The sequence below is a fragment of the Myxine glutinosa genome, chromosome 1 (genome assembly GCF_964187855.1).
Source record: "Myxine glutinosa chromosome 1, kmMyxGlut1.1, whole genome shotgun sequence".
Lineage (NCBI taxonomy): Eukaryota > Metazoa > Chordata > Myxini > Myxiniformes > Myxinidae > Myxine > Myxine glutinosa.
In genome coordinates this window covers 445,576,724-445,595,502 of record NC_136261.1, presented here as the reverse complement: position 1 = coordinate 445,595,502, position 18,779 = coordinate 445,576,724, and the positions used below count along the sequence as shown (strand labels likewise).

Sequence of the window (18,779 nt, the reverse complement as noted above, 5' to 3'; positions counted from 1 at the left end):
TCTGCGACCACAGGAAGGGAAGGAATGGAAAATTTGAAGTATTAAAGTTACGGAACTCAAAATGTCTGGGTTTGGATGTAGTCATTAAAGGATTGAGTCATTCATTGGTGTGATGATGGTCCTAATATTTTGATAAATGTTTGATAATGGTCCTGGTAATTTTAGTCCTAGAAATAATATTGCTAGTGGTTTGTCTGAAGGTTTTAATGGGATCGGATTTTTATCTATCTATAATTCCAGTAATCTCGGTGTGTGTGTCGGTCTGTCTGAATGCGACCGCTGTTTCTCGACAAACTACCGGTCCGATATACTTGAAACTTGCCAGGTATATTGCTGGGGACCCGAGGATGTGCCTTTTCAAGGTTTGAAATTAATCGGACAAGTGGGTCCCAAGGTATGGTCACCGTACTCGCAAGCCGTTCGCTTTGGCTTTGCGAATGGACCAAACCATCTCATGTAAATAGAGGGGGGGGGGGGGGGGGTTCTGTGGTCGTTCGCTTTGGCTTTGCGAATGAACCAAACCATTTCATGTAAATAGAGGGGGGGGGTTCTGTGGTCGTTACTGCCACGTGGTTTCAAAGAAAATTTGTTGTTGTTGTTTGCACGCATGTTTTTTGCAAGCACGTACGGGCAAGCACGTACGTGCGGGCACGCCCTAGTATATATAAATTGAGGTAATATTGAGTTATGGAATTAATTGCTTTCAACAATGCAAAGGGTGACAAGATATGGGATTTTAATGGGATTTTAATGGGATATTGGTTTAGGAATGTTTAGAGGTCATTGCAATGTGATAATTACAACGTTTCACTTTCGTTGTTGCAACGTTTTGCTCCAACGTTTTGTGAACATTTAAATGTTGGGTTTTGCTGACGTTTCCACAACGTCGCCACAACGTTTCACTTTCGTTGTTGCAACGTTTTGCTCCAACGTTTTGTGAACATTTAAATGTTGGGTTTTGCTGACGTTTCCACAACGTCGCCACAACGTTTCACTTTCGTTGTTGCAACGTTTTGCTCCAACGTTTTGTGAACATTTAAATGTTGGGTTTTGCTGACGTTTCCACAACGTCGCCACAACGTTTCACTTTCGTTGTTGCAACGTTTTGCTCCAACGTTTTGTGAACATTTAAATGTTGGGTTTTGCTAACGTTTCCACAACGTCGCTACAACGTTTCACTTTCGTTGTTGCAACGTTTTGCTCCAACGTTTTGGGAACATTTAAATGTTGGGTTTTGCTGACGTTTCCACAACTTCGCCACAACGTTTCACTTTCGTTGTTGCAACGTTTTGCTCCAACGTTTTGTGAACATTTAAATGTTGGGTTTTGCTGACGTTTCCACAACGTCGCCACAACGTTTCACTTTCGTTGTTGCAACGTTTTGCTCCAACGTTTTGTGAACATTTAAATGTTGGGTTTTGCTGACGTTTCCACAACGTCGCCACAACGTTTCACTTTCGTTGTTGCAACGTTTTGCTCCAACGTTTTGTGAACATTTAAATGTTGGGTTTTGCTAACGTTTCCACAACGTCGCTACAACGTTTCACTTTCGTTGTTGCAACGTTTTGCTCCAACGTTTTGGGAACATTCAAATGTTGAGTTTTGCTAACGTTTCCACAACGTCGCTCCAACGTTTCACTTTCGTTGTTGCAACGTTTTGCTCCAACGTTTTGGGGACACTCAAATGTTAAGTAAATCGGATAAGAATTCACGAGTTATTTAATTATGAGCGATTAATGAAGTACTTATTTAATTAATTACATTTCTTATTAAATTACAGTAATTACATTACAGTAATTACCTGAGGTAATTACAGTAATTACAGTTCCGGTAATTACAGTAATTACAGTAATCATTACAGTAATTGCAGTAATCTTATTACAGTAATTACATTACATTAACTCAGGCACCTTTTGAGTAAGGAAGCTGATATTTGGACATGACACTGACCAAGTGATGTGGCTGTCAAGGAAAATATTGATTTATTGATTAATCATTTAATAAATTAACTCGTTGATTTATAAATGACTTATTTAATTAAAAGTCCTCAGAGATACATCTTCGGATGAAATACTTACAGATTGGTTATGCTATGAGCCAATTGATTAAGGAAAATATTTTGTGATGGCCATATTAGCAATTTCGTGGCCATATTCGTGGCAACTCAGTTAGTGCCACTGCACCTTTAAAATGCATCCCTGCGTTCATTTTTCGATCGATTGAGTTGAAATTTTGAACAATCGGATCTGGACTGTCGTTGTTAACGACTCTAGCACGCACTCGTCCAATCAGGATGGAGCGGTATGGTCCCCGGATCATCACTGCCCGCAGTGTTAATTAGTTTTACTTTTTTCTCTTGGTCATATAATTTTGAAGACATGCATGTCATGATAGAGGAAATGTTTGTTCTGTTGAACGGAATAAATGTTGTTTATTTGTGTGGGTGTGTATTTTTGTGTATTTTGGATATATTTTTCACGACTAATTCCAGTTAACATCCTGCAAAATTTGCTCGTTTGCTGGCCGAGTCGAAATTGCATTGAGGTCCTATGGCATGCGCCATTAAAAGCGCTGTGTAATGGTTGAGCTCCCTTTATTTCGTTTTGGTCATGCGGATGAGCAAACAAAGTGACAAATGCTGCGGCTGGAGCAGTAGAAGCGATGTTTTTTTTAAATGGAAACGATGTAATGAGTAATTAAAAGTGGGAGGGGGCAACACCACGCATACCTCTTTTAAGGTGTGTATAAACCCTGGAATAAACGTGGGAGGGGGCAACACCACGCATACCTCTTTTAAGGTGTGTATAAACCCTGGAATATTTCAGCAATCAATACAATGCTGAAACTATGTAAGTTAAGTTAATGAGTAATTTAATGAGTAACTTAATGAGTAATTTAATAAGTAATTTAATAAGTAATTTAATGAGGAATTTAATGAGGAATTAAAAGTGGGAGGGGGCAACACCACGCATACCTCTTTTAAGGTGTATAAACCCTGGAATATTTCAGCAATCAATGCGATGCTGAAATGATGTAATTTACTGTGTAAGAGGGTCGACCTTGGGTTTGTTTGGGTTTGTTGTTTATTTTTGTGGGTGTGTATTTTTTGTGTATTTTGGATATATTTTCACGACTAATTCCAGTTAACATCCTGCAAAATTTGCTCGTTTTCTGGCCGAGTCGAAATTGCATTGAGGTCCTATGGAATGCGCCATTAAAAGCGCTGTGTAATGGTTGAGCTCCCTTTATTTCGTTTTGGTCATGCGGACGAGCAGACAAAATGACGAATGCTGCGGCTGGAGCAGTGGAAGCGATTTTTGAATTGTTCAATGATTATTCGATATTGTTATGACTTATTGTCAATAGGTATACTAAGTGGCCATGAGGTAGCCTGTTGCTATGTACAGTTTTATTCTATTGTTGATTATACCACATAGCTGTGGTGATAAAGGAAATGTTCGTTTTAAATAGATGATTATGATAGGACCATGACGATAAAATCATGATGATTATTATGAATGATATCATAGGGTTCAAATGCAGAATGATTGCATGAACTTGGGAAAAAAACTTTCAAGCCCTATGGGATAAATTGGGTGTTACAAGCGATGGAGTTTCAAAATTTAGCATGATTGAAGGAATTTTACAGTCTTATTTCAGGAGTTTTACGAAATTTATATTACCAAGAGATTTGGGTACTATTAAAAGAAAAATGATGAGATATTTTTCCCAAAGAACTGTAATATCTGCCATCCATTTTGGCTGTCTCACGAATGAAGGATGAGTTACCTTTAGTGGTTGCAAAGAAAATTTGTGGAGACCAGGCAAAATGGGGAAATATGTCAGATATGACCCTAGGACAGGACGGTGATTCATCAATTGACATGAGGTACGAACCAGAGGTGACGACCGATGAGATTCGATCTCAGTCAATGGATGGACCTGTCCTGACATCATTGGGGAAAGGGCTTATGCAAGGAGTCATTCAAAATGATTAATTTGATTTATTGATGAATATTGATGAATTAATTGAAATTGAATAATTGATTGAATTGTTAATTGATTGAATCTAATTGATTGAATTTAATTGAATAAATTTAACTGAATAAATTGAACTGAATAAATTGAATTGAATATATTGATTGTTTGATTGATGAAAATGCGGTCTCAAGAAAGAAGCTTTGATATCTTTGCGAGATATTTATCAATGTGGAGACAACCTGGGAAAATTGAGCAAGGTGGTGAGTTTATATACAGATATATATGTGCGGTTACCATTGTGTGATTTCCCCGTCAACAGAGCGGACACCTGAGGATTCACCCATTTCATACTGACCCTCCGGCTCATCTGCAAATACTGATCTGTGAGATTGGATTGTGCAAAAGCCACAGCTGAGGGAGATTCTCTGGAAATCACCGTGTGAACAGGTGGAGAGACCCTTCCTGGAGGTACGAGTGAAGCTTTAGAGGAACAAACTACAACACATCCAACGCTACTTTGATAAAAGGCAGAATGGGAAATGGAGCCTGCAAGAATACACAAGGACAACCAGAGATTCCACAAAAAGGTACTTGTACACATCATATGTACGACCGTTATGGTGCAGAAGCTATAAGGCAGGTCGAGAATTGGTATTTGTGGACAAAGGGACATGATGAGGAGTTTCCAAGAGATGGTACATTTGAGCGAAGTCGATTGTAAAGATTGGAACAAAGATTGAAAGCCAGGAAGAGACAGAATCTAACGGTAGACTGGCTTGCATTCCATCTTTGGGATGGTGAATCCAGACAACGGGAACAGCAAGAACGGATAACGGATCTAGAACTTAAAATAAAAAGGATACAGGATACAGTGGAGGAGACAAATGCACAACTGCCCTCGAAATTAGGAATGAAAGTGACGGTTGTCCCATCTGATTTCCAGTTGTCTCCCCAAAAAGGACGGTACAGAGAATTTTTTCGTGTTTCAGGAGAAAACGAGAGATTGCAGTGGCAACTCAGGGATGTAGAGATGCAGCCCAGCAATACAAATGCACAGGTGCACAGACCAGGAAACGACAGAAACCGGTGTTTCGAGTGTGGAAAGATGGGACATTGGAGAAGAAGATGTCCATATGTCAACAGGAGGACAAGGTCATGGGGCAAACCAAGTTCAAGGGTACCAGTGCGTACCGGTACCTCAGACAATGATTAGGCCTTCATTGCTGCAAATCCCAAATGATGATTGGCCTCAACAGATTCGATTACTGGACAAACATGAATAACTGTCGATGATTCTTGGGTCTGAAAAGTTTTCGGAGCAAGAATTATTCATTTTTTCTTTTGCTTGTAAGCAAATTAGTAATTAATTGATCACATGCCGAAATTGGATCTTTTATGTTGGGCACACAATTTTAAATTTACAAAGTTGGAACAATTGCTTTGCAAATTTTAAACCAAGGGACAAGGGTCACATGATGATCAGGTGGGAATTTCGGACTATTGTTTCGCATGATTGATAGGTCAGTGGTCGACTGACATGTAAATGGGTGTGTAGTCAAATTTGGATAAATTATGGTGGGAACTGAAAGGGTAATTTCAATGTGACATCATAGGGCAAGGCAAACTGTGGCAAGGCAAACTATTGGATGGGAAAATTAGATCTGGCTATAGAATAAATTTATTGACCCCTCAAAGTTAATTCTTCGAATCATCGTTTCACTGGCATTTTTGTTCAAATTGGAAATAGTTTGGTAGAGCTTTGGTTAAAACCTTTGGTTGCGGTATCTTGGAACGAAATGACAAACCATAGGATATTGATAAGAATAGGAAAAATATGGACCCAAAATAGAAAGTTGGATTCATGCCCCTCATTGCAAACAAGCACATGGGGCTAAGGTGGACGATCCCACAGAAAATGAGGCTGCACCTAGCAGCCCAGCAGAACATTCAGTGGCAGATAAATGATAGTTGTGATTTACAGTCATTTGAATTACATTTTAACACCCCTTGCATTGATAAACATTACATTTTCAACATGTGATATTCCTACTTGGGATAGTGACATTTATTTGCCTACATGACATACAATTACCGGCTGATATTAATACAACATGAGTAAAAAAAAATTGTATCACAACTACACTCATGACCAAGGGGATTGAGTTCAACCCCGGGAGATAGGGGGATCAGGGTAAGACAAATAATCTGATTTATGCTACATATTAAGGGATTTTTCTTTATTTACCTGTTAGGAAGCTTACAAAGGTTAGGAAGTTTGGTATATAATGTTGAATGTCATGGACATATAATTATGTTAGAGGTGTGAACATATACAAGGGGTAGCTCACATGTTTTACAGATGGCTACAGGTGGGACAAAGGGAAAGACCTTATCAAGACAAGCCGACAAATCAGGGGAAAACAGAGACTTCTACTTCGGATACTCCTTGAAAATGGTGATATTCATCCTAGGAATGAGTTCTCTTGTAGTGGGGACTATGTGTTGCATACATTGTTTCGGGGTAATAAGAGAACAAAACGCAACATTGGTGGCCGACATACAGATATATGATTATGCGGGACGACATAAGCAAAAAAGAAGTTTAATGGAAGAAAGGGACACACCTTTAGAACCCGATGGATTACACGGGATTAATACTTTTTTACATTTAGCCCACACAAGGGCTGATATAGCAAATGAAAGTAATTGTTGGATATGCACACAAATGCCGCATTCTAGTGAGAACGGAGTACCATTGGAGGCAGTTCCTTTTGGTTGGGATGAATTATGTAGTCGCTTCCCACAGAGGTTGGTAGCAACAATACGACCTGATTTACCAATGTCGATGATGCTAGGGGATGCTAGTTGGGAAAAAGGGGGATATCAATGTGAGGAATTTGAAGACAGTTATAGGCCTAAATATGACAATGAAGTTATGCCCCCTTCCGTAACTATTCAACAACAAATAAAAGGGCTCCTATGTTTCATCCGACATCGAACCACAGAGAATAATAAGTTGATGGGAAACTCCACCTGCCACCATTATAGTTACGAGTTGGGCTATATGAGATTGCTTGTCCCAGTAAAGGACACTAGCTTAAAGATGATATCTTTGTAATGGGAAGGAACTTGGATGTCAGATACGACATGGACCTATAATAATACATATTTTATATGTGGACACAAGGCGTATGCGTATCTCCCACTGACATGGTCAGGATCATGTTTTCTTGGGTTTGTGCTTCCACACATGCGCCTGTTAACAAAGTCACCAACGCATATCCTGCATTCTAGGCAGAAAAGAACTATTAGCATGGGGGAATGGATTGGAATGGTAATATTTCCATTTTATGGAACCTGGAAGGCAGGGCGAGAACTCAGGCACATGGCATTGGCTATGGAGAAGTTGGCAAATAAAACAGCAAGTGGATTGGAAAAACTTACAAGAGAGCTGGCAGCAACAAGAACGATGGCATTACAAAATCGTATGGCATTAGATATGCTGTTAGCAGAAAAAGGAGGTACATGTGCAGTCATTGGTACAGATTGCATTACGTACATACCTGATGAGTCAGAAGAAATTTATAACATAGCCGATACAATCAGACAAGAGGGAGCAAGATACCACGATTATATAAAAGGGGGTGCCTTTGCATGGTTGGGAAACACATTTGGAGGGGTGGTAGCTAAGATACTCCAATATTTGTTTGTTGGTTTAGTAGTTATATTGGCAATTGTTTTAGTGGTGGCTTGCTTGAAAGCCTTAGTGACGGTGTGTTTGAATAAGGTAACCAACAACACGATGATAACGCATGAAGTGACAAATGAGGAAAGAAATGTGGAACCAGAAAAGGAAGACTTTTATGGCGACATAAATACTGAGATTAAAAGATTAAATCAAGTGATGTTGCAAATGAATACAGTAGAATTAAGATAATGGCATAACGACAATGTTATGAGTTGTGTCAATTACAATATCAGTGAACTCATATCACCACGAGTGACACACTGTTAGAAAAAAAAAAAGAGGGAAAAGAAAAAGTGGAGAGGAATTATGGTAATAATACATTATGTTTAATTTGTTGATTTGGGAAAATTGTTGTTGGGAATTAGGTATTCCCGTTTGTGATTGTAATCATATACAATTTATTTTCTTAGAGTAGTGCTAAAATACCTGCATGAGTTAATTTTTGAACTATATTAACCTGAAAGCAATTGTGGATGCTATTCTTAGTTTAGTAATAAAATACATACCTGATTGAATATTATTTGTGTGACGCATATAAATGAATATAACTTTTGTGTTAAGGAAAAACAACAAATTGTTGAATGTGAAACTGTCGGAAGATATACATGATTATGCTGATTTCATGGTAAGATGTACCCTATCTGATTCAGTGTGTGCGGAAAGCAGATTCAGATGTGACTGAGCATAAGGATAAGACGAGATCACATTTTGGAGGGATTGCTAACGGAATTGGGAAGAAGTTCGAGAAAGAAAATTTGTGGCTAAAAAATGAAGTTAATCATGGCATACACCCTCTTTCTCAAAGAATGATGAAGACATTCTCCCGTGTAAATTGGAGATGAATGCTTACCTTCACCAAGGAAATTTATGTGACCATTTGCCTGGATCACACTGCAACATATGAAAGAAAGGCGATCACTTACTCTTGTTCGAAGGCTTCGAACATTCACCACATCAGAAGCTGCAGGACAACGACATTTTACCTGCAACCTCTGTGAAATGCGGGGACATATGTTATTACTTCACCAACGTCCGGGGAACCAGCATGGAGCTGCAAAAAACGGCTGTGCCCTTGTCACAACAGCTGTGCACGATTCTGCTGGTTGCTCCTGGTAAGGACCATGAATGACCTGAACACCATGGTCCCAACATCATTGTGGATGCATCCGGCATCCCTGTTCCACATCTTGCTGGCCAATCAACATCACACCAATACTTGCTGCCCACTCACAATGAGGGAGGAGGCAAGTCGACTACAACTGGGTGAAGGCCTTGTTCAGGAATTACTATGGTTTACAGCAAAAAGTGGCAAGAATGCTACAAGGAGAGCAGGGTCAGTCTATGACTCCGCAATGTTACCACAACAGCGAAATCCTACACGAAGTAGTGCAGCAGCTATGAAGACATTAGGAGAAAATGTTTCATACCAGGATTCAAACACAAGTGATCAGCCCTTCCTTTCAAACAAAGTCAACATTTGTGTGGAGGCAAACGTTTTTGCCAGATGGTGCAGATGCTTTACAAAACTTGAAAATGAAGTGAAATTGTTGTATCTTGGTGATGGTGAAGTGTTGTTTTGAAAATATATTTGTGATGCAAATGCAATAGATTGAACGATATGGAAGGAGTCAATGACCAACGAAATGTTTTGTGATTCTTGCAGGATGACGGTGTATGCCCAAGGGAATTTGATTACCAAAGTGATTGATTATTTACTTATACTTGTAATGATGTTTACTTGTAGTGATTGATTGTTTACTTATATTGATGTTTAGATTAATGGTTAATATAAACAAAAACAAAAAGATGAGGGAATTGTGGAAGTGTAACTCAGTGTAACTTATTAATTGGCACTGGTAACTTATTAATTAACACTGGTAACGAAGCAGATACATTTTACCTGCAAACTCTGTGAAAGACGAGTTCGTAAATGAGTGTCAGGAATGTGCCCGAACATGATAATCTCTTGTCCACCTGGTCACAGCCCCTGGCTGGAACACCCCCCTATCGTTTGGTAAACGGAACTCACAGCAGGAGGGGAGCGAGCTGATGCCAGGACTTGGTACATGCATGACCTCGGGGCATTAGCGGAGAAAGGATTAACGTTCAGCGGACAGGGGATTAAGTCCAGTTTGTCCATATAAACGAGAGCAAACATTGAGTCGAGAGGACTTGTCACCAGGAGCTCTGACCGACGGGAGTGGCGGAGGAACATCGGCCGAACGAGAAGGACCATGCGAAAAGAGTTAACCTGGTCCATTGAATTAAGCGGTATTATTTGGTAAATGGAATGAAGTGAATAACCAGTTAATAAACCAGACCTTTTGTAAAACTTGTGTCCGGTCATTGGAGTCTTGAGTCTCCCACAATACTTCCCCTACACCACCCATCAAACATAGTTTCCTTCTCTCTGGCAAACTCCACATGGGTCTCATTCTTCCGCTTCCTGGCATTCCTCAATTTTTATCGGTAAGGTTCAGGGACCAATTCATAGGCTTTGAGAATGGATTTCTTAACTTTCTCATAATCTGCACATTGGTCAATCGGTAAAGCCGAATAGATATATTGAGCTTTACCCACCAGAACACTTTGTACTAACATAGTCCAAGACTCCTTAGGCCATTTTAACATCTGAGCCACCTTTACAAAGTGTAAAAAGAACTTGCCTACCTACTTTTCATTAATCGTCCAGGCCCTGGCATAGAAACCCGTATACATCTTAGAAGGCATAGACTTTGACCGTTGATTTGAGTATGGGATACCCCTAGCTACAATAATCTACTAGGTGGAATTCCTGAATTTGTAGCACAAGCTGAAAAATTGCCATTTTCCAAAATGGCCGCCACAGGGCGAGTGCCAAACAATAAATGCCTATAAGCTTTGATAGGAACGTAGTATATTGATGATTTTGGTGTATATTATGGGGTTTTCAGGTATGCCCAACACAGTAGTGGTGTCAAAAAATATTTTAGACGTTGCCTAGTTACCGAAATCCAAGATGGTCGCCACCCGAATTCCGTCAATCAAGAAAACGTGAATACATTTCAATTCAAATGTAGTAGATTGATGATTTTAGTGTCTATTTTGTTGTTTTCATGTATGCCCGACACAGTGGTGCCATCAAAAAACATTTTAGACATTGCCAAGTTACCGAAATCCAAAATGGCTGCCACCTGAAGTCCATCAATCATGAAAACTCATCTAACTTTCGACAGAAACCCAGTAGATGAATGATTTTGGTGTCTATTATGAGGTTTTCAGGTGGGCCTGACACAATGGTGCTGCCAATAAACATTTTAGATGAAAACCCCATAATAAACACCAAATTTGTTTCTCATTGATATCCTCTCCTAATTTTCTCTCATTCTTTTTCAGGTGATTCAATTCTGAAAGGTTTGAAACATGGCAGACAGCACCACACCAGAAGGACTTAACCTCCTTATTTCAACGCCTGTTCCCGCTCCTCTTCACCCTGAAAGATGTATCATTTGCCAGAAGAAAGGCAAGAAAACAGAACCGCTCCATGGTGGGGGGGGGGGGGGGCAGGTAGAAAATGTGTCCGTGATATAGGGGAAGTGAAAGATGATGTTAGCAAACGGTTGAAAATTCTTGGACCTGATTTTGAATTCAAATATCACAATACATATTCTTGCTATAAGAAATACACTGATGTACGAAACCTTCCAACCATTTCTGAAGAACCTGCTGCAGATGAGGTACCTGAAGTACCATCTGACTTGACTGCTCACAAGCCATCCACAGGGAGCTCCACCATACCTCGTCCTGGACCCAGCACTGCTGTTGACTCAAATTATATAGACTGTGTCATATGTGCATGTGATAGGGTCTGGGCCAAACAAAAGGGGAAACAGGTGCGGGAAAAGGTCAGACTCTCTCTGTAAGGTCAAAAGTTCACAGAAGTTTTTGGATGCAATACACTATCATAAAGATGACGTGTATGTCAGATGTGCAGACTTAGGCAGTCCTGAAGATGTATATGCCGCAGATTTATATTGTCATGTCTTATTTCAAACAATATGTGTCAAAGTCAAAGCAGATAGAATGTACATGTGAACCCAAAACTAGCCTTAAGACTGATGTATTCATTGAGGTCATATCACGTCTAGGTCCACTCATTCAGGCTGGGTATGGATTTACAATGACAGAAATAAGAGAGATGATGATGAACCTTAATGTCAGTGTGGAGGTTTATAATCGAGATGTTAAGATAATTCTTACAGATTATTATGGCAATAGAATTCAAACCAAGCTGCAGCAGCGAGCCCGCCGGCTGGCATCAATGCCTGAGCTCATCAAGCTGACCGTTATACTCAGTGGATGCATTAGACATGAGGAAGTTGTGCCAGCACAGTTGCTGCATGCAGGGAGGACCTCAGCACCACCATCTGCCGAAACCTCAGAATCTATCGAAGCGTTGACATGTCATTTGGAGGAAGCTGATGATCGCCTCGTTCTTCACTGTGCATGGGAGGTGGATCGTGGGAGTAGTCGGCTGCTTGTGATCTCCAATGACACAGACACAATAGTGCGTTTACTTCGCTTTATCCCTCAATTGCGAGAGGGGTCTTCAAGAGTTGTGGGAAGAGTTTGGCTCTGGTAAGCGCAGGTGTCATCTACCACTTCATGTTCTCGCAGATAAGTTGGGAGTGGGACTGTGCAGAGTCATAGTGAAGGCTCATGTCCTCACTGGCGATGATACGCTAAGCAAGATGGGCACAAAACACGCATCTCTGTCATATGAGCCACAGACGTTTCTGGCCGATTTTGCTCAGTGAAATCAGTTAACGGAAGAGGATGTGACGAAAGCTGAGGAGTACCTCGTTCATGTGTGGGCTGGTGCAAAGTCCACGTCAGAATCTCTGACCTTCGACCAGCTTCGAGTGGAGTGCCATATCCGAGCTACGACGCCAAAGCCCCTACAATCCCGACCCCCTACATCAAGTGTCATTCGCGGCCATATACAGAGAGCTTTTTTGTTGTGCGTATTGCCCTGTGCCTTCTCGATGACTTCCACTCATCTCCAGATCCAACAAACTATGGCTGGGTGATTGATAATGATATTCTCTTGCCTGCAAAATGTCTCAAACGACGACCCCACGAGAAGCTTGTCATCTGTAAATGCATGGGAAAGTGCGACACAAAGCGGTGCCCAAGCAAAAAGGCAGGGCAAAATTGTGTGATCTTTTGTCACAAGCAACAAGAATCAGTGTGTCAAAATAAGCAGTCAGCCAGTGACATCTTGAGTAATGCAGATAAGACAGTACATTAAATCATGGCTGTTTAAACAGTGTCGGGATGGGACATGATAATTAATTGGATTGTCATATCTTACCACTCTCTGTGCTTGAAATCATATTCATACCATGACTGGCGATCATTCCATCTGTGCTGTGTAATATAATTCTGCAATGTTTTTTTTACTTTCATTCTTGTTATTAAATTTTTTTGTCCAAAACTAGCTAAGATCTAAATGTTACTGTTACCTAGGGAATGTCATTTTCCATTTCAAAGCAGAAAAACGGTTAAAATACCAGAATTTGGTACTATTCTGAAATGAAATTTGTACTTTATGTTCTATATCTTACATGTTAATACATTTTGAATTGCAAGGCTGAAGTGAAATTAACAGTTTGAGAATTGATGAAATAGAAAATGCCCTTTCTTAAAACAGAAAATGACAGGCTCTGGTTTCCCGAAAGCCAATATTATTAGGTATGAAATACTATAAACCTACACAATAGACACTAAAATCGTAATCCATCATCGTTTCTATCAAAAGGTATACATATTTTCATGATTGACGGACTTCATGTAGCGGCCATCTTGGATTTTAATGACTAGTCAACATCTAAAATGTTTATTGATGGCACCACTATGTCAGGCATATCTGAAACCCCCAAAATAGACACCAAAATCATCACCCTACTACATTTGTATTAAAATTTATACACGTTTCCTTGATTGACAATCTTCTGGTGGTGGCCATCTTGGATTTCGGTAACTAGGCAATGTCTAAAATATTTTTTAACAGCACCACTGTGTTCGGCATACCTGAAAACCCCATAATATACACCAAAATCATCAATCTACTATGTTCCTATCAAAACTTATAGGCATTTCTTGTTTGGCACTGGCCCCGTGGCGGCCATTTTGGAAAATGGCCATTTTCCAGCTTATGCTACAAATTCAGGAATTCCACCTAGTAGATTATTGAAGCTCGGGGTATCCCATTCTCCAAACAACTGTCAAAGTCTATGCCTTCTGAGATGTATACAGGTTTCTATGCCAGTGCCAGGACTATAAAGGGTGGAACCAGTCTTACATGTGTAGCAAGATCCCAAGAGTTCTGACTTGTCGAACTATCCGGCATGGATAAGATTTCTCTCCGTCCTCCAGGTATTTCAACCTCCTGGAGTACAATTTCCTTCTGATACTCCATGTCCCATTCCTTTAAGTCCCTTTGATACTCCAGGTCCCGTTCCTTTAAGTCCCTTTGATACTCCATGTCCCGTTCCTTTAAGTCCCTTTGATACTCCATGTCCCATTCCTTTAAGTCCCTTTGATACTCCATGTCCCGTTCTTTTAAGTCCCTTTGATACTCCATGTCCCGTTCCTTTAAGTCCCTTTGATACTCCATGTCCCGTTCCTTTAAGTCCCTTTGATACTCCATGTCCCGTTCCTTTAAGTCCCTTTGATACTCCATGTCCCGTTCCTTTAAGTCCCTTTGATACTCCATGTCCCGTTCCTTTAAGTCCCTTTGATACTCCATGTCCCGTTCCTTTAAGTCCATTTGATACTCCATGTCCCGTTCCTTTAAGTCCCTTTGATACTCCATGTCCCGTTCCTTTAAGTCCCTTTGATACTCCATGTCCCGTTCCTTTAAGTCCCTTTGATACTCCATGTCCCGTTCCTTTAAGTCCCTTTGATACTCCATGTCCCGTTCTTTATGTCCCTTTGAGGCTCCATGTCCCGTTCCTTTAAGTCCCTTTGATACTCCATGTCCCGTTCCTTTAAGTCCCTTTGATAGTCCATGTCCCGTTCCTTTAAGTCCCTTTGATACTCCATGTCCCGTTCGTTTGAGTCCCTTTGATACTCCATGTCCTGTTCCTTTAAGTCCCTTTGATACTCCATGTCCCGTTCCTTTAAGTCCCTTTGATACTCCATGTCCCGTTCCTTTAAGTCCCTTTCAGCTTTCCTTTCCTCTTGTTCCTTTTCTGCTTTCCATTCCAACTCTTTAAATCGTTCCTGGCTCTGCAGTTGCATCTCCATTTTCCAGAGCTCCATATTTCCTTTTCCCTCTGGTACCCAATCCAATGCTACCTCTTCCCATTTTCTCATTCCCACGAAATATTCCACCACCAACGTCTGAATCTCTGCCTTCTTCATATTAATTCGGACCTCCAAGTTACAGTATTTGACCAAAGTCCTAAGTTCCGATCTTTTTAACGCCTGGAACTGTGCCTCGTTAGGGGACGTCACAAAATTTTCCACGTCACCTGTCTCCTCCTCTCCCTGCTGATCACCTCCTCTCTCATCCTCCGGTTTCTTTGCCGCGTTTTTTTCTTTTTCCTTCACAAACTAATTTTTACCTTTTACAAAAGTCATCTCCATTTCACACAGAAATCTTAACAACAATATTACCTGAAACTAAAAATCCTAACAGTATATAATAAGAACAAGGGCGGAAGTGACGAATCCGAAACATGTGTCATGTCACATGTGGAAATTGTGAAAAAGTGAAATCATCACATGTGTCCAACACATGTGACAAAAATGCAGAAACGAACTCTGAGACCATCAGGTGTAGATCCACCTTGGGTCAGCCAGTACTAAATCCATAGACCATATAAATCAGTGCTTCGTTTGTATGAAGGAACGAGATCACACAGGTGAACATCAACTACTACCTGTGAGTACGAAGGATAATCGACAAAATGTGATATGGGAGCAAGAAAAGGTACTCAGTGATGATGATATGGTGCACCGTATGCAGGTATATGGTAACAATTGTGGTGACATGATTGATAATGAGTTCAGGTACCACAAGTCCTGTGTGTACAAATATGACAAAGTCTTACCTGCAGATGAAACACACTTGTGATCCAGTACATGATGATACTCTGCAGTAGTTCACCTCTTACAAAGATGGTAACTTATCTGAAGATCCGAACACAATCATCTTTCTGAGTTCACTTCACCACAAATACAGGTGATGGTTGTCCGTACCTCGTATAGTGAATACCACTTTATACAGGTGCTCCATTCTCAAAAAGGAATGAAGAATACTTTGCAGACCGTGGATCAAAGATCATGATAGTCCTACAAAAAGGTAAATCTTCTATCATTTGTTCATCAGATATGTCAACAGGTTATCTTCTATCAAAGGTTACCTGCCTGAAGAAACGTGCAGAGGAAAGCGGTGACGAATCCACAACCACAGGTGCTAAGCCTGAAAAGAACGTTATCTTCCACCATTCTGCGAAATCATTCCGGAATGATGTGAAGGACACCTGTGAGAAACAGAGTAGAAGAAGAACCCAGAAGATGATCCATCGCTGTTTATTCATCGCTGTAATTCTGCACTTGAATGTGTACCTGTGTCCCTCTACATCTACAATCACGTGACCTGGATGGTGAATGATGCAACTCCAGAGATGAATGAGTCAGACTTAAAATTGGAACTGAGTGAGAGAAATCGGGAAAAAGTGCTGAATATGGATCAAGGTATTTGTGCACCTGTAGAAGGTATCCCCACGAGCATTTCACACCTTAAAACAAACCAGGAGTAAAGAAAGAGTTTAAATATTGAACCGTTTTATCAATATCATCAGGTATCAAAGAGCCAGAGATGTATCGCTTCCATGTCACGGACTAGTGAGGAGACCAGGAACAAGGTGAGCTCTTGATTCCCAAAAACCTTACAGGTGGAAAATTCACTCAAAGTGCCATTGATAACCTGGACTTCCATGAACACACACTGGAAGGTACAACGACGCGTGGCACCGCCCACAACATCCACCAACATTCAGGTAACGATGATGAGGTATTGAAAGCTGTTACATCAGGACCATGAACCAAAACACCTGGTGAGCTCCATGGGCAGGAATTCAGCACTTCCAGACTAAGGTGAGTGGTCTAACCTTGAGAGATCGACAGCAAAGTCGTTCCTTGTGCGGCCGGAAACTTGTACAAGAACCAAGAACGACCAATGTGTCTTGTGTCCATCAAAATGGTCCTCGTACTAAAAAGGTGTGTGGAAGGTGAAAGAGCTGGCAGGTGGGAACAGCACCTTGAGGAATAAACATGCTGCCACACCTGATATCTACTGGACACAGTAAACACGTGGTAGGTATCCCACAATACCTGATGGTGATGAAGAAGCATCCACCACCAGATATAGGTGCAGAATTCCAACAGGTACATTTCACTGTGAGTGAAACTAGCGGTAAGTTCAATGGTGTTTGAACTGACGAGGCTTCAGAACAGAACCCGGTATGGTGTTTCATCATGGATTCTTCTTCTTCTTTTGAATGCGGCACAAGGTGTCAGGGTCGCGTCATTGACTGAGTGCAGGGACCTGTGCAGGTTACGGTGGAATTGTTCTGTAATTTGTTCAGGATGCCGGCGATAGCTCACCTGCTCATCACGAAGGATACTTTGGGATCTTTAACGTTCACCAACTAATGTCGGGAGACGGGATTCCCGTTTCACGTTCATCCGAGGGACAGTACGCGCATTGGTGGATTATCCCACCTGTGAAACACCGGGATGAGCCCCCTACCGCACACTGATGGATCATCCTACCTGTGAAACACCAGGATGAGCCCCCTACCACACACTGATGGATCATCCTACCTGTGAAACACCGGGATGAGCCCCCTACCGCACACTGATGGATCATCCTACCTGTGAAACACCAGGATGAGCCCCCTACCACACACTGATGGATCATCCTACCTGTGAAACACCGGGATGAGCCCCCTACCGCACACTGATGGATCATCCTACCTGTGAAACACCAGGATGAGCCTCCTACCACACACTGATGGATCATCCTACATGTGAAACACCGTGATGAGCCCCCTACTACGCATTGATGGATCATCCTACCTGTGAAACACCGTGATGAGCCCCATACCGCACGTCGATGGATCATCCTACCTGTGAAACACCGTGATGAGCCCCCTACCGTGCATTGATGGATCATCCTACCTGTGAAACACCGTGATGAGCCCCATAACGCACGTCGATGGATCATCCTACCTGTGAAACAACCTTGTTTTCAATTCCACTGCACATTGTTCCCTATTGTGACATCACAAAGCACGTTTCGTACATGTTGTATCGCAGGTTTTTCACTCATGATACAAACGTAATACCTGGGAAGATTCGTCATTGAGGTTGTAATATCAACATTCAATGGCGTCGACGTGTAAAATTAAAAAGAGAAGTGAATTGGTGAATGTTAACATGAAGGTGTTGACCTGTTCTTTGTTTCAATATCCAGGTATAGCTAGATCGAAGTCCCCACTACCAAAAATTGTAGGGTCGAGTTTCCCCCAATTGGAGAAATTCGAGAGTGAACCCCAACCTGTCCCTCCCGGAGTGCAATGTCGCCCTGAGGGTCACACCTGTATGATCACGGTTTACCTCCCGCCAGGTGAATATGAATTGTTAATCACAGTACATGATGCGACGCCTTCTCTGGAATTTGCATTCACGTGATGACGCTAAATTAACTTCGTGACGTCAATACACTGGTGATGAAATGGTGATTTTATCTCTGTGTTTTGATTGGATGGAAGAGATTTCCACAAAGATAAAGATTAAAACCGCCGTGAGAAACAATGAGAACCTGACGTTTCAGGTCAGGTATGAACCCTTCATCGGATCAAAAGAGAGAGTAACACCCAAAAGGTCACCTGGCCATGTTTCCAACGGTGTGATTCGCGATACCTGATGAACGTTCTGTTAATTCCATCCAGGGCTCCACATTCCACCTGTGATCCAATCCAAACCCACCGTCACC

The 18,779-nt window shown here is 41.2% G+C and overlaps 2 protein-coding genes across 2 annotated transcripts in view; one reads left to right on the top strand and one right to left on the bottom strand.

Moving 5' to 3' along the window:
• The window catches only part of LOC137418556 (E3 ubiquitin/ISG15 ligase TRIM25-like), a 1,139,870-nt gene extending 1,126,511 nt beyond the window's left edge, over positions 1–13,359 (top strand). Inside the window, exon 3 of the mRNA XM_068104649.2 lies at positions 11,105–13,359. Coding sequence (XP_067960750.2) covers positions 11,105–11,119 — 15 coding nt within the window. The 3' untranslated portion in view covers positions 11,120–13,359. The remainder of the gene's footprint in view (positions 1–11,104) is intronic.
• Positions 1–18,779, bottom strand: part of LOC144889669 (E3 ubiquitin/ISG15 ligase TRIM25-like) — a 227,709-nt gene that overhangs the window by 158,248 nt on the left and 50,682 nt on the right. The gene's annotated exons all lie outside the window — the stretch shown is intronic.